Genomic DNA, 17,268 nt, shown 5'->3' with positions numbered 1-17,268 from the left:
AATCCCTAGATGACTAAACCAGATGTCTAGGCCCAGCAGATCCCCAGACACCCATTTCAGAAGAAACACAGGGAAGCCTATTTTCCAGAGCATGCAAGAAATTAGACCCAGGAGTGAGTGTATTTTAAGCCCAGGTGCAGAGCTGCTTATGCACCTCTAGAGGCTCACCCCAGCTCTAAAAGCATATTCCCCAGCTCTGAAAGAAAGTCCAAAAAGTCCCACCAATATGATACAATCTTTGGGCATCTCATCACTCTCTGCATCTTACAGAATAGATCAAATTTATTAAAGTTTTCTAAAATAGAACCTTTTGCCTCCTTCCCTTCTCCTCCTCCATTTTGTACCAGAACTACCTGCCAACAAAAAACCCATTACTCATCTTCCGGGATGCCCCACCACCACCATCACCAAATGGACTTAAAATTGAAAGTATAAGCTATTCCTGTGCATTTGTTCTGCATGAGCATAAACATGAAGTTCAGGAGACTTTACTAAAGTTTTCAGCTCACTGTCTGATAGGGAGAACAATTACTGCAATAGCGGACTACTTAATTACACATTACACACACAGAAAGTCTCGTTCTTGTTTATAAACACACACCCCTAAGCTGTGAAACGCCTTTGTATCTCCAAGATGAGAAGTTTCCAAGTTCCACAGCTACTGAATGTGGAAGCAACAATTCTGCCATATCAATTAACACAAGGCCAAGTAATATCTGACTGTTAGCCAAAGTTAGTGCATATTAACTGGTTAAGAGCCAGACACAGAAAATGAAAACTTACCCCAAAGCAAAAGGGAGAGTGGCAGCAGGAGAGCGGCATGGTATGCACTGGATAGAATTCTCTGTAATTCCATGGCAAGCATAAGAGTGGCGGTCCTAAAAGCCTCAAGAGAGGAACAGAGGCTGGGAGTTGGTAAAGGCAGGTTCTCCCAACATCCCAGACCAGAAATGTTTTCCTATCAGTGGCACTCACTCCATGCTTTGTCGATTTAGGGACTAGCACTAACCCAGTGGACAGAGTCGCTGTCCACTTTGAAACGCTTTACTCATGCTGTTGGAGTGAATGGAAAACACTGCCTGGATCACATGGACCGGACTGGACAACTAAAGACTATAGTTGCCAGCATTTACCTGGCAAAGCCCAGAGCAGGAGGGTGGGCAAGTAATAGCTGAATGTTAAAAGAGGAGAAGCACAGGACGAAGAAGGGAGTGGGGGCTGGTATTTTATTAGCTTTCTCCCCATCCCTCCCCTGCTCTAAACAAGAGAGAACATAAGAACATAGGTCTTGTCTGTTTTCTGTCTGCCTGGGAAGCAAGTCAGCCCCAGGTCGCCTGCATAGCAGTGAAGGGCACTCGCAGACCCACTGTCCTGGGGAGCAGAGCTGGGAATCAAATATAGGAAATCAGTTTCTTGATCAATTATGGTCTATGAACAAAACCCAGATGTAAATGAATCACACTTTTCCCATAGAGGCTGCTTTGTTCAGTGGGACAGTTTGATTAGCACAAGGATCTAACACTAAATCCAGAAGGCAGAATTCTATTCCAATATTTGCTGCTGCTCAGATGCTATGTCTTCTTTGCAAGGTTCAACGAAAACAGGGGGCACACTGTGGGTGTTGTGGTGTGAGAATGGGACTGGAGGCCAGGCACTCCCAAACTCTCCTCCCAACTTTAATACCAACTTCTCCTGGGGCCTTGGGCAAGTCACTTAACCTCTGAACCTTAGTTTTCTCATCTGTAAAATAAGACCAATTATTATCCTACCTACCCTAGATGGGCATTGCAAGAATGTATTAATAATCAGGCCAAAGACAGTCATATCATACCCAAAGAGGTTTAGGGATGCAAAATCCAAACCCTATTCAATGCTTTCCCAGGATAACACAGAAATTAACGAAGCATTTCAGTTCCACAATGATGGTGTTTGTATTCAATCTCCTCAGTGAATGGAAAGGCAGCTGTCTGTATGGGGCCTGTGAGTTGCTAACCCAACAATCAGCAACAGCATAAACTGTGATGCTAAATAAACAGAGTGAAGCAAGGAAGGAGCTGCAGTCCGTCCCCATCAGAATTGCTGCATCAAAGCAATGCTCCAGCTGACCCAGCATAATACACCCTGCAGAGATGATATCCTGGTCCCAGTGAAGTCAGTGGGAGTTGGGGGAAGAAGGGAAAAAGCCACTAACCATGGTATCTGGGCACTAGCAGAATAACTGTGCAGCAAAATCCAGTCAGAAGCAGCATTCTCTGCCCCTCCCTTTAATTACACCATTTGAGCATGTAAATAAAGGAAGCGGTTTGGGTTTGTACAACCCCACCAATCCTGTTGATCCGACAGTACAAATATTTAGGCTCATTCTGGTTTTCAGTGGCATCCCAAATTCCTAGCCAGGGTCCTTGTGTAGAAAAAGTCCTGAAACCTCTGGTTGTAAAATCCTTATCCATTAAGTGGGTGTTGGAATTAGAGCAATTTCACAGGAGCACCCAGATACCTTCCTTAGCATAGGGATGCTGGGAGATTTAATTGATGCATGTCTATAAAGTGACCTGAGATCCCTGGATAAAAGATGCTATAGTAAGACAACACAAAGTGGCTACATTCCAGTGGTGGATGAAGTAAACCTGGGGTATGGAGTACTTGGGTTTTAAGACCATTCAATAAGATAATATTTCTGTCCCTTTCCAGCAGCTGATCCCCATGCTGGAGCAGGTATCCCTTCTGATCTTTAGGGAGTACCTATCCCATTAGTTTCACTTGGCCCCAGCTGTTCACCCTCCGTGTGAAACAGCAAAACTTTAAAAATGCCATTTGATGAACTTTAGTAAGTGGGAGATATTGCAGAGCATGTTAAAAACCAATCCATTGGTTGAAGGTTAATGACATTTCTCTCTAGCAGTTGGTCAGATATAGAGAATGACCAATTGCCTAAAGAAAATCTACAAGAGACTGAATTGTTTTCTCAGTGCCACCCAGGCAACTTTTACTGAAGTCAATGAGAGTTGCACCTATGTAATCCAAGAACAGAATCAACTACAATAGCTTCTGCTATAGGTTCATCAGTGTTTCAGAGGTGGGAAAATCTGCTCATGTTCTATGCTTCATCACAGAGATTAGGAGCCGTCAGAAAGATCGTGCTTACCTGTGACCATTTAGTATCTTCAAATCCAAACCATAATTGGATTTAATTAAGGCTAATGGGAGTTACGTAGATAACCCCTGCCCACCAAAGAACTGAATAGACAGGACAGATGAGATTTCATAGAACTGTCTGCTTTAAATGAGAAGCACTGGTATCTTAGCCCCAGACCAGGAAGCAGGGGGCAAGCGCAGGTATGCTCAGGTGTCAACTTTAAATGCTGCACTGACTTCCTTTTCTTCAAACAAAAACCGAAATAGCTGGCCTGTTTCTCAGCAGCCCTGATCACCTGCATCTCCATCGGTGCTGGGGCTGCTCGGAACTTCTGAGAAATGAGGCCATAAACCTTTTGCAACTTCTCCTCTGTGCTTTCTTCAGACAGGGCATTCCAAGGCAGAATCCTTCTCTTTAGTCCTTTCCTTTCCCTGGCCTGTTTTAACGCATCCTGGGCCAGGTCCTCTCTTCAACTAAGTACATTGGTGTAAACAGCAGAATTTATCCACCTATCACACATGATATCAGGTGCACCATCATGACTGTACACTGAGGGCTTTTGCCCCTATATTCACTGCTCACTGACATCCTCCTGCAGAGGACTATTCACATGTTAGCCATTTTTAAGAAAAGAAATGTAAAATCCTGCATGAGCACAAGTACACATGCTCCATATTCCAAGGTCCTCCGTGGTAAAGTTAAACCACAGAGATATGTGAATCACCCAGGAACAAGGGAATAGGACATGCTTACACAGTAAGCAGAGGAATTCTCCCTCTGCAGCAATGCAGCAGCATGGCTTAATTGGCTGAATACGATAAATGCAGTGTCAGAGGGAAAGTATCCACAGAGGTCATTCCAGAAGCCACAACGCAATGAAATCCAGTTCAGATTTTCAGATGCCTGGGGCCTGGCTGATGCAGACTAAGAAATGTGTACACGGGGAGGGGACTGAGTAGAAAGGATGATGGAAGGTGGGGGGGGGAGAGAAAACCTTATCAAAGAAACATAATGGAACTGGACAAGAACCAAGAGTCCCACCCAGTCTAAGCAATTAGATTGTCCTTGGATTTAGGTGGGCCAACAATAATCAAGTTCCCAAAATCCTTAGGGGCTCATTCTCCCAGGTCTCACACACTTGTCGGACAAGAAAATATTGTCCTCCATAATTAGCCTCGGGACCAAGTTTCCCTGACTGGCAACTCCCCAAGGCCCTCAAACATTGTGCCACTCACTTGGGGATCTGTCTGAGCAGACACACACCCATAGGTATCGCATTATCAGGTAAAAATAAATGCTTTGTCCTTCTCTAGCATTTCCTACCCAAAAAGTTTAGCCTCAACTCTCTGGGAGGCAAGTATCAGGGGGTAGCCGTGTTAGTCTGTATCCACAAAAACAACAAGGAGTCCGGTGGCACCTTAAAGACTAACATTTATTTGAGCATAAGCTTTTGTGGGTAAAAACCCCCACTTCTTCAGATGCATGGAGTGAAAATTACAGACGCAGACATAAATATACTGACATCTGAGGAGAAGGGAGTTACTTCACAAGTAGAGAACCAGTGTCGACAGGGCCAATTCTATCAGGTTGGATGTAGTCCACTCCCAACAATAGATGAGGAGGTGTCAATTCCAGGAGAGGCAAAGCTGCTTCTATGATGAGCCAGCCACTCCCAGTCCCTATTTAAGCCCAAATTAATGGTGTTAAATTTGCAAATGAATTTTAGTTCTGCTGTTTCTCTTTGAAGTCTGTTTCTGAAGTTTTTTTGTTCAAGTATAGCTACTTTCAAATCTGTTATAGAATGTCCAGGAAGATTGAAGTGTTCTCCCACTGGCTTTTGTATGTTGCCATTCCTGATTTCTGATTTGTGTCCATTTATTCTTTTACGTAGGGACTGTCCAGTTTGGCCAATGTACATGGCAGAGGGGCATTGCTGGCACATGATGGCATATATCACATTAGTAGACGTGCAGGTGAATGAGCCTCTGATGGTGTGGCTGATGTGGTTGGCTCCTCCGATGGTGTCGCTAGAGTACATATGGGGAGAGAATAAGCAACGAGGTTTGCTACAAGGATTGGTTCCTGGGTTAGTGTTTCTGTGGTGTGGTGTGTAGTTGCTAGTGAGTATTTGCTTCAGGTTGTGGGGCTGTCTGTAAGCGAGGACTGGCCTGTCTCCCAAGGTCTGGGAGAGTGAGAGATTGTTTTTCAGGATAGGTTGTAGATCGTTGATAATGTGCTGGAGAGGTTTTAGCTGGGGGCTGTACGTGATGGCCAGTGGTGTTCTATTATTTTCCTTGTGGGGCCTGTCCTGTAGTAGGTGATTTCTGGGTACCCGTCTCACTCTGTCAATCTGTTTCCTCATTTCCCCAGGTGGGTATTGTAGTTTTAAGAATTCTTGATAGAGATCTTGTAGGTGTTTGTCTCTGTCTGAGGGATTGGAGCAAATTTGGTTGTATCTTAGGGCTTGGCTTAGTGGATTGTGTGATGTGTCCTGGATGGAAGCTGAAGGCATGTAGGTAAGTATAGCGGTCAGTTGGTTTCCAGTACAGGGTGGTGTTTATGTGACCATCACTTATTTACACTGTAGTGTCCACCAAGTGGATCTCTTGTGTGGACTGGTCCAGGTGGAGGTTGGATGGTGGGGTGGAAATTGTTCAAATTCAGGTGGAATTCTTCAAGGGATCTCCCTCCTGTGGGTCCATATGATGAAGATGTCATCAATGTAGCACAAGTAGAGAAGGGGCGCTAGGGGACAAGAGCTGAGGAAGCGTTGTTCTAAGTCAGCCATAAAAATGTTGGCATACGGTGGGGCCATGCGGGTACCCATAGCAGTGCCGCTGACTTGAAGGTTTAAGTTGTCCCCAAATCTGAAATGGTTGTGGGTGAGGACAAAGTCATAAAGCTCAGCCACCAGGTGTGCCATGGCCTCATCAGGGATACTGTTCTTGACAGCTTGTAGTACATCCCCATGTGGAATATTGGTATAAAGAACTTCTACATCCATGGTGGCCAGGATGGTTTTTCCAGGAAGATGACCAATGCGTTGTAGTTTCCTCAGAAAGTCGGTGGGAGGCAGGCAACTACATTATCCCCATTTTACAGATGAAGTTGAGGTACAGAGAGGTTTAGTGACCTGCCCAAGGCTGCATAGCGAGTAACTGGCAAAGACAGGAACAGAGCCCAGGCTTTGAGATAGCCAGCCCCAGATCTTCAGCTGGTGTCAATCTGTGTCGTTCCACTGAAGACAATGGGGCGGTGTCAATTTATCCTAGCTAAGGATCTGCCACCAGTCAAGTTTTAACCCCAGGAGCTGTCAGCTAAGGATGTGCACCATGGCTTCCTCTGTCCAGGCTAAGGGACGTCAAAGTAGTCCTACAAAGCCAGCTCAGGACAGTCAAATGCAAACAGCTTTATGGATTTCAGTAAGGCATTTGACAGAGTTCTGCATGGGAAACTATTAGTTAAACCAAAGAATATGGGGATTAATTTTGAGAATTGAGAGGTGGATAAGGAACTGGTTAAAAGGGAGACTACAAAGGATCATACAGAAAGTGAACTGTCAGGCTGGAGGCAAGTTACTAGTGGACTTCCTCAGGGATCGGTCTTGGGACTGATCTTATTTAAGATTTTCATTCATGACCTTGGCACACACAAAAAGGGAGTGTGCTAATAGAATTTGAGGATGACACAAAGTTGGGAGATATTACCAAAATGGAGGTGGACCAGAATATCACACAAGAAGATCTTAAAAACTGGAGTAGTAAAAATGGGATGAAATTTCATAGTGCAAATTGCAAGGTCATGTACTTAGGGACTAAACAAGAATTTTTGCTATAAGCTTGGCATGTATCAGTTGGAAGCGACAAAAGAGGAGAAAGACCTGGATATATCAGCTGATCACAGGAGGAGTACGAGCTGCCAAAGGCTAATGAAATCCTAGGATGCATCAGGTGAGGTATTTCCAGTAGTGATAGGGAAGTGTTATTCCCATTATACAAGGCACTGGTGAGACCTCATCTGGAATACTGTGTGCAATTCTGGTCTCCCCTGTTTATGAAAGATGAATTCAAACTGGAACACATGCAGAGAAGGGCTCAGTGGATGATCCAAGGAATGAAAAAACCTACTGTACGAGAGGAGACTCAACTTGGCTTGTTTAGCCTAACCAAATGAAGGCTGAGGGGAGATACAATTGCTCTATATAAATACATCAGACAGATAAATACCAGGGAGGGAGAAGAGTTACTTAAGTTAAGCACCAATGTGGACACAAGAAGAAATGGACATAAACTGACCATCAACAAGTTAAGGCCTGAAATTAGATAAAGGGTTTTAACCATCAGAGGAGTGAAGTTCTGGAACAGCCTCCCAAGGGGAGCAGTGGAGGCAAAAAACCTAACTGGCTTCAAGATAAGTTTATGGAGGGGATGGTATGATGGGACTGCCTACAATGGCATGTGTCCCATCTGCAACTGCTAGTAGCAAATATCTGCAACGGCCAGAGATGGAACACTACATGGGGAAGGCTCTCAGTTACTACAAAGAATTCTTTCCCATGCATCTGGCTGGTGGGTCTCGCTAACACTCTCAGGGTCCAATTGATCACTATATTTGGGGTCAGGAAGGAATTTTCTCTCAGGTCAGATTGGTAGAAACCCTGGCGTTTTTTCGCCTTCTCTGCATCATGGGGTATGGGTCACTTGCTGGTTTACACTAGAGTAAATGGCAGATTCTCTATAACTTTAAGTCTTTAAATTATGATTTGAGGACTTCAGTAACTCAGACAGAGGTTATGGGTCTATTACAGGAGAGGGTGGGTGAGGTTCTTTGGCTTGCAATGTGCAGGAGGTCAGACTAGATGATCCCAATGGTCCCTTCTGCCCTCAAAGTCTATGAGCAGCTGAGTCCAGAGGGGAGAGCAGAGCAGAGAGAGATTCTTCCAGGAGAAGCCCAGCATGGCAGTAATATTGTGCTCCCAACACAATCCTCTTCCGAATGGAAATCCACCACTGGCAGACCAACGAGAAATTCCTTTCGCGGAATGCTGTAGTCAGCTAAGAGGTGGAGGAGAGCTCAGATCAGCATCTGATTAGAAGTATTTTATATAATGTCTTTCATACAGACTGGCATAACACTTCACAAAGGTAAGAGCCAAACAGCAGAGGGAAAGGTACAGAGAAGACTGGCATAACAGAAGGGAGGTTGTATGAAGGAACAGAGGAGACAGACAGAATCCTCTTGCAATATAGAAAGAGATACTATAAAAATCATCTGTATTTGCCTCTCCGGATGCTGGGCAGGTACATGGCTTGGCCCAACCATAACAGAACATGTCACCACCACAATCCTGCACAACCTCTCCATGCTCATGGAAAGTCTGCTCAATCACTTACATGGTCACCATGCAGAAGATATACCCATTAATTAGGGACAGTTTTCATTCACTCCTGACCTGGGTTGGATTTGAACTTCCTACATATCACTGAGGAATTCCCTATCCCATGCCTAGTAACTTGCAGCTGCCCAGTGCTTCTCTCTCAAATCAAATCCTAAACCACAAATCAGAAATTAATGTAGATAAAAATGCAATTCAGACAGAACAGTCACAAAAGTTGCTAACAGAACAATCCTCACTCTGGAAAACATGTGATGGCCTCTCCCCAGCTGGTCATGGACTCTGGGGCCTGCACAGAGATCTCCCATCCCAGGGAGAGTCATTGGGTATGTCTACACTACGGAATAAGGTTGAATTTATAGAAGTCGGTTTTTTAGAAATCGGTTTTATATATTCGAGTGTGTGTGTCCCCACAGAAAATGCTCTAAGTGCATTAAGTGCTTTAACTCGGCGGAGCGCTTCCACAGTACCGAGGCTAGAGTCGACTTCCGGAGCGTTGCACTGTGGGTAGCTATCCCACAGTTCCCACAGTCTCCGCTGCCCATTGGAATTCTGGGTTGAGATCCCAATGCCTGATGGGGCTAAAACATTGTCGCGGGTGGTTCTGGGTACATATCATCAGGCCCCCGTTCCCTCCCTCCCTCCGTGAAAGCAAGGGCAGACAATCATTTCGCGCCTTTTTTCCTGAGTTACCTGTGCAGACGCCATACCACTGCAAGCATGGAGCCCGCTCAGGTAACCGTCACCCTATGTCTCCTGGGTGCTGGCAGACGCGGTACGGCATTGCTACACAGTAGCAGCAACCCCTTGCCTTGTGGCAGCAGATGGTACAGTACGACTGGTAGCCATCATCGTTATGTCCGAGGTGCTCCTGGCCACGTCGGCTGGGAGCGCCTGGGCAGACATGGGTGCAGGGACTAATTTTGGAGTGACTTGACCAGGTCATTCTCTTTAGTCCTGCAGTCAGTCCTATTGAACCGTCTTATGGTGAGCGGGCAGGCGATACGGACTGCTAGCAGTCGTACTGTACCATCTTCTGCCGACCAGCCATGAGATGTGGATGGCATGCAGTCCTTCTGCACCGTCTGCTGCCAGCCAAAGATGTAAAAGATAGATGGAGTGGATCAAAACAAGAAATAGACCAGATTTGTTTTGTACTCATTTGCTTCCCCCCCTCCCCTGTCTAGGGGACTCATTCTTCTAGATCACACTGCAGTCACTCACAGAGAAGGTGCAGCGAGGTAAATCTAGCCATGTATCAATCAGAGGCCAGGCTAACCTCCTTGTTCCAATAAGAACGATAACTTAGGTGCACCATTTCTTATTGGAACCCTCTGTGCAGTCCTGCCTGAAATACGCCTTGATGTACAGGCACCCCCTTTGTTGATTTTAGCTCCCTGAAGCCAACCCTGTAAGCCGTGTCGTCAGTCGCCCGTCGCCCCTCCCTCTGTCAGAGCAATGGCAGACAATCGTTCCGCGCCTTTTTTCTGTGCGGACGCCATACCAAGGCAAGCATGGAGGCCGCTCAGCTCACTTTGGCAATTAGGAGCACATTAAACACTACACGCATTATCCAGCAGTATATGCAGCACCAGAACCTGGCACTCTGGCAGATTGGATCCAGAAGCCTCAGAAAGGAGACTGAGAGGGAGGCTGGGGAATTCACCACTAACCCAGAAGGGGAAGATAACAAGAGAAAAGAAACATTTTGTGATAATGCAGAGATGCTAAAAGAGATCCAGGAAGGATCAAGAGAACAGGAAGGGAAACACAGAAAACAGTAGAAAAGATTGTTGTATTGAGGTTCCATTTATCAAGAGTTACTAAATGGCTAATCAATGTATACAGATTGTTACAGTCCAACAAGCTAATGGATCCCTTATACCCATCTGTAAGACATTACTCAATCTCCAACATACTTATAACATCTATTAATCATTTATGAACCTTTATAAATAGCGCCTTAATATAAAGCTGACCATAAGAGGACAAATGGCAGGAGAGATTTCATACTGACCAGGGCAACAGAAATTTCTCCATTTTGGTCCGAAATCTCACAAGAACTGCTCATGAGATTCATGCACCATTGAGTTTAAAAAACCTCAACCCAAGTCTGACCTCAAGCCTTCATACAGAACCTCATCCAAATCCACATGAGAACCTGGAGACCTCAGGCCAGCTCGAAACCTGATAGGTTTCAGAGTAGCAGCCGTGTTAATCTGTATCTGCAAAAAGAAAAGGAGTACTCGTGGCAACTTAGAGACTAACACATTTATTTTAGCATAAGCTTTCATGAGCAGTGAGCTGTAGCTCACGAAAGCTTATACTCAGATAAATTTGTTAGTCTCTAAGGTGCCACAAGTACTCCTTTTTTTTTTTCTTGAAACCTGTGGAAACCTGTATGTAGAAGCTTCCTATTTAGATGGATGGACCATGCTCTGAGTTTTCCCAAAACAAATTGGGGAAGCCTCTGGATCCCAATATGGGGTTTAAAATTTCAGTACATTCAAAAAACCTGATGTTTATCTAAGAAGCCATTCATATGCTCTCTCTACAAGCCTCTCCTGTCTTATCTAATCAATGTACCATTACAGCAGTTCCCTGCTGCATCACCCTCTCTTCCCACACAACACCTTAGGTGCTGAATGGAAAGGAGGCAGGCTGTTAGAGTGGGAAAGGGCTCTATGAGACACCAAAACAGAATTGAGAGAAGAAAAAGCCACTTAGAGATTAATGAGCCTGCTGCAGCATTAGCTAAAGGCCATGTGGCTTTTAGCTCATGTACTAGAGGCTCAAGCATGTAGCTCCAGAGTTCCCAGGTTCGACGACCGGGGTCTGTTCGTGTTATAAGTGGGGGCTCATCCAGGATGTCAACTGCAAAGTCTCTGAAGCGCAGATGCGCTTCCTCAGCTAGGGGAAGTATGTAACCCACACACCTCCTGGGTGTGGTGTTCTGTCTCCTCTAATGGCACTGAGACCATTTAGAGATTAATGCATCTACTAAAGGCCATGTGACTTTTAGCTCATGCAGTAGAGGCTCATGCATTTAGCTCCAGAAATCCCAGGTTCGATCCCATCTGCTGACGACTGGGGTCTGTCGGAGTTACAATTGCACATGGGATCCCAAGGCAGCATTTAGAAAGAGTGATTACCATGATCTCCAGGGGACATCCCAGTGGCCAACGTGGAGGTAGCTGGAAGAACTCCTGGACCATAAAAGTCACAGACAGAAGAGATTCTAGAGTCCATCTCTCTCCAAGTGCAGAAGATACAACCCCTCATCCTAGATAGAAGACACACCAGCTATTAAACTAATACTGTGTGTCCTGAAAGATGTCACTAGAATCAGGGAAGCTAGTTAAAAAAAACCCACCCAATAACCGTGCTCTTAATGAGGGGCATTTCAAGGAGTCAGGAACTTGGTCAGGTCTCATTCAAAAGATGAGCCTAGGTTTGAGGGGACTGCCAGTTGTGGGGCTGTAAAACCTTTGGGGTCTCCCAAAAACATGGTGCAGCCAAGAGTTTGTCCCACTATCAAAGAGGAAATGCTGGAAGATTCCATGCTGTCTAGGAAAAGCACTTATATGGCCCACACTACCATAGTATCTGAGCACCTTGCAATCATGTAGCGAATTTATCCTCACAATCCCCCCCCCCACACACACACACACACCTTTTACATATCAGGAACTGAGGCATAGAAAGACTGAGTGATTTGCCCACAGTCACACAGGGAGTCTAGAGCAGAGCAGGTAATTGAGACCGCTACCCCAATTCTGCACTTGGCAGCCTGCAAGGGACACATACTACAGAGACCCTGAGAAGACCAAACCAACACACGTTGGAGGCTCTCATGCCCCAAGCAGCAGTTGCTCTGGCTGGCAGATACTCCCTGCTCCAAGAACCCAAAGGCTCATGCAAAAGGGACCATTTCCGATGTGACAGGAATGTACTAGTGTCTTCTTTCAGCCTTTGGATACTAACATACTGTACACTCACAACCAAACCAAACCAGCCTATATCAGTAACACTAGAGCTAGAAGGGAATGTCAGGACTTCACCACTAAAACCAAGGGTCCGGACTCCATGGAGCCCTAGTATGTCAGGCCAACGCAGGCATGTTATGATCCACACAGAATGTTCTGCACACAATGAGGCAGGTGAAGAGTGGAGCAGGAGTCAGATGAGACTGGGAAGAATGTCAAGCAGCCCTGTGAATTGCCTTTTTCACTACTGCTGTGTTTCAATTCTGAAATCTTTAAAGGCGGGAGAACAAAGGTCAGGACAGTAAAGGAGGATTTGATCAAGGTAATAGCAACCCTGCAATGAATGCGATACTGAGTCTTCATCCTTCAGGAGAGGTAGGGGATCACATGTAAGACAAGGGGTATTACTACACTGTGTACAGCTAAAGTGCAAATCAGAAAGAAGAACACAGTCACAGTGAGATATGCATTAGCCACCATAATACCCAAGGAACACATGGTTCATCTCACTGCCTGGGCCTGGGGTGCTCCAAGAATGATATATCGTGTTTTCATCCTTATCTGGACCACCCTGCCCCCAGCTCCATCTCTAGCGTCCTGGCTCTGTTTGTTCAAGCTTGACCTCAGTATTAGTTTCTTCCCAGTTACCATAACCATCTGGAATTCATTTCACTCCCTTTGGACTCTTGTTTCACTGTCAGGTTACTTCACCAAGTGCTGCATCACAGAATCTCCTTGCTCAGGGGCTTTTAACCTAGTCTGTGTAGATTATTCTTCAATAATAAATTATCCTTCCAAAATCTAGGCAAACAATTAACATGTGATCATTTTACATTTATACAGCAAGGAGCCATCACTTCCACTTATCACAGAAATGCAGCCACCTCTGGGATAGAAAGGGACTACTTTTAACTGCACAGCAATACTGCACAACATCTTAGGAAAAAAACCCAAAAATATCACTGTCTAAAACTCCAGGGAAAATGTATAATCACCACCACCACCATTCCTCCATACAGTGCCTGCCCCCTAGGATTTATGTGAGTGGGTCACAGCTTTCCCACTGCCCACTCAGCCAGGCTTTATGCTACCCGAAGCAGCCAGTCAGGTGCAGCCTGTGGGAATGACACTCTCGACACGGGAATAACTCTGCTCACATGCATCAAAGAGCTTGGATGAGTGTGGGGCACCAGTCTACCTCCTCATGCACACAAATTGGGGCAGTGGGTCCAAGATCTGTGCGCATTCAAACACCGACATGCTCACAACACATGTACATGCATCACTGCAGTCTGTTCTTCTAGTCTAGTATTTAAATGCCCCAGAAAGTGACAGAAAAATCTTCCAGACACACCAACAGAGGGATTCACCCATGACACCTTCAGCGCCATCTCACATACTTCTTGAGCTGGGTGGCTGGGGACACTGGTACTGTCATTGACCTGCTGCTCACAGCCAGTGCCTGTGAATCCTTGGTGGTGACTGCACCTGAATGAGCAGGTGCCTCCATTCCTGCAAGGCTCAGATAGGCAGGTGCTCTTGAAGACATCACACAACCAGCTTTCCCAGCCAAAAGGGGCACAGACACAAAGCCCCCAAATGCATTGCAGCAGCTGGCACCATTTCCACAGGGGCTGAGCAAACACTCGTCAATGTCCAGTTCATGGTGTCACCCTCCAAAGCCTGCAAACAGAGCGCGAGAGAGCTCTATTAGGGAGCAGGCGGAATGCAGCCTGTCTCACTAACACAACATGCATAAGACATGTAGAGTTCCACCTGCGGGGAGCCGACAGACCCTGCTGTGACACACAGCATCTTATTGCAATGGGAAAGCTGGGAGCATTTGCCAGCCAGACCGCTACACATGGAACTGTGCCACAAGCTGCACTGGGTAGAGATCTGAGGACAGGCACTGGGGGAGTTGCAGATTGACCGGGTTTAGAGCAGCCATTCTTATCATTAACTGTAAGAGCCCATGGTGCAAAGTGCTGCTCCACATCCCCTTTGAGCTTAGTAAAATAATCAGTCACAGCCCTCTGGGCTGTTCGATAATTCCAGGAAGGGAATAGAACGGAAGCCTTCTTGTAGAAGGCTCCATCAAGCAGGGCAATAATGTTTCCTAGCAGCTGCTGCCAGAGGGTTGGTTGTTCCTCCCATCCCGAGACCCAAAACCCCCCTGGCAAACATGGAGAATGCTCCTGCTGCTAAGCTCTCATGCTGCATGTTTTATGCCTAGTGGACAGTATCATTATCCCACATTTACAGATAGGGAAACTGAGGCACAAAGAGAGGCAAGGATTTGTCCAAGAAACCAGCAGCAAAGCTGAGACTAAAAACAAGGTCTCCTAACTCCTAGACCAGTCGACCGTATCTGCCCTAAATTGGGGCGAACAAGCCACCTCTCGGTACTGTGCAGGGCAAGACAATAGTATAAAGGGGCTAGGAACTAGCTGTGCCCATCCACCTAGCAAAGCTCTCTCTGCACCTGGGGTTGCAATATAAGAAAGGTCAGATTATGGGACATGCACTGCATGGAGACCAGCTCTTACCTGCTCAGCACCTACACACATCCCCATTAATTCCATCCACACACTGGCCATTGTGGCAAGGGTCTGGCTGGCAATCGTCCATGTTAAACTGACAGCAGGACATGAAAGCCTGGAAAGGAAGAATCAATCATTAGCAGGAGCTATTACTGCTCAGACCTCTTGAAATTAGGGTCACTCAGTTCTCAAGAAACCTCAAGAGAGACATACTCCACTTTGCCCTGCCCTTGGGTGCTCAGGTCACCAAGATAGCAGAAGTCTTTGGGGTTATTCTCACTTCCAGGATCACTGAACTGTTTAGATCCTCCTTCTGGAGTCTGGCCAGAGCATGAGTGAGATTCCCGCTGGCTAGCTCCTGTGGCAGTGCGGAGGCATGGCTATAGAAAAGGACCCTGTCTTGCGAAAGGCCACATAAGCCAGTGGCAGAGCCCAGCCTAGAACTATGGCATTCCTAGAATCCAGTCCTGTCCACAGACCACTACACCATGCTGCTTCTCATTACAGTCTGCTCATCACCTGCAAGATAAGCAAGAGAACAACCCTCCAACATTAAAATGACAATTTCCAGGCAGCAACTAGGTAATTTGAGTCCGACATGCGCGTTCCACGTCTGAGCTCAGCACTGCCCAAATCAGCATGCAGGGAAATAATAGGGACCTTTATGAAGAGGGCTTTTTACAGTGCAAGATATGAAGCAGGATGATGAGAGACCCCTTAAATTTTCTGTACTATTCATTCAAATCGCAGGACTAGAACTTATGCCAAAAGGGGAGGGCTTTATTCTAATAGATACTCAACATTCAGCTATAGCAGGGGTAGGCAAACTTTTTGGCCCGAGGGCCACATCAGGGAATTGAAATTGTATGGTGGGCCGTGAATGTGCACAAAATTGGGGTTGAGGTATGGGAGGGGGTGCGGGCTCTGGTTGGGGGTGCAGGCTCTGGGGAGGGGCTGGGATGAGGAGTTTGGGGTGTAGCAGGGTGTTCTGGACTGAGACCGAGGGGTTCAGAGGGCAGGAGGGGGATCAGGGCTGGGGAATAGGTGCAGGTTCTGGCTAGGGGTGCAGGCTCTGGGGTGGGGCTGGGGATAAGAGGTTTGGGGTGCAGGGGGATGCTCCAGGCTGAGATCGAAGGGTTTGGAGAGCAGGATCAGGGATGGGGTAGGGGGTCGGGGCATGAGGAGATGCTCAGGGGTGCAGGCTCCGAGAGGCGCTTACCTCAAGTGGCTCTCGGAAGCAGTGGCATATCCCTTTCCAGCTCCTACATGGAGGCGGCTCTGCACACTGCCCCATCCACAGACACCACCCTGCAGCTCCCATTGGAGCACCGGAGGCAGCCATTGGAGCACATAGGAGCCAGAGCAGGGTCATGCCACAGCTTCCGGGAGCCACGTGGCATGGACCTGACCCTGCACCCTGGCCAGAGCAGGGCCAAGCCACATGGTGCGGCCCCTAACCCCGCTCCCCAGCAGGAACTTGCAGGGTGGCTTAAAACGGCTCATGGGCTACTAGTAACGAATGGCTACTCAGGTGGTGTCGGAGAGAAGGCTTTGGTTTCTTTGACCATGGGATGGTGTTCCATGAAGGAGGAGTGCTGGGCAGAGACGGGCTCCATCTTACGAAGAGAGGGAAGAGCATCTTTGCCAGCAGGCTGGCTAACCTAGTGAGGAGGGCTTTAAACTAGGTTCACCGGGGGAAGGAGACCAAAGCCCTGAGGTAAGTGGGAAAGCGGGATACCGGGAGGAAGCACAGGCAGGAATGTCTGTGAGGGGAGGGCTCCTGCCTCATACTGGGAATGAGGGGCGATCAACAGGTTATCTCAAGTGCTTATATACAAATGCACAAAGCCTTGGAAACAAGCAGGGAGAACTGGAGGTCCTGGTGATGTCAAGGAATTATGACGTGTTTGGAATAACAGAGACTTGGTGGGATAACTCACATGACTGGAGTACTGTCATGGCTGGTTATAAACTGTTCAGGAAGGACAGGCAGGGCAGAAAAGGTGGGGGAGTAGCACTGTATGTAAGGGAGCAGTATGACTGCTCAGAGCTCCGGTACGAAACTGCAGAAAAACCTGAGTGTCTCTGGATTAAGGTTAGAAGTGTGTGCAACAAGAGTGATGTAGTGGTGGGAGTCTGCTATAGACCACCGAACCAGGGGGATGAGGTAGATGAGGCTTTCTTCCGGCAGCTCACGGAAGCTACTAG

General features: G+C 46.8%; 1 protein-coding gene across 7 annotated transcripts in view; it reads right to left on the bottom strand.

Annotated features, from left to right (window-relative positions):
- CRB2 (crumbs cell polarity complex component 2) overlaps positions 1–17,268 on the bottom strand; it is a 143,690-nt gene that overhangs the window by 56,381 nt on the left and 70,041 nt on the right. For 6 of the 7 annotated variants that reach the window (XM_073314519.2, XM_073314520.2, XM_073314521.2 and 3 more), the window contains exon 1: positions 784–987. The exons of the other annotated variant lie outside the window; for it this stretch is intronic. In XM_073314519.2, coding sequence (XP_073170620.2) covers positions 784–865 — 82 coding nt within the window. In that variant the 5' untranslated portion in view covers positions 866–987. Of the gene's footprint in view, positions 1–783; positions 988–17,268 lie in introns of those variants that run through there. 7 annotated transcript variants of the gene reach the window in all.

Source organism: Lepidochelys kempii, chromosome 16 (assembly GCF_965140285.1).
Source record: "Lepidochelys kempii isolate rLepKem1 chromosome 16, rLepKem1.hap1, whole genome shotgun sequence".
NCBI classification, from domain to species: Eukaryota; Metazoa; Chordata; order Testudines; family Cheloniidae; genus Lepidochelys; species Lepidochelys kempii.
Note: the sequence above shows the minus strand (reverse complement) of the source record. Positions and strands in the feature narration are given on the sequence as shown.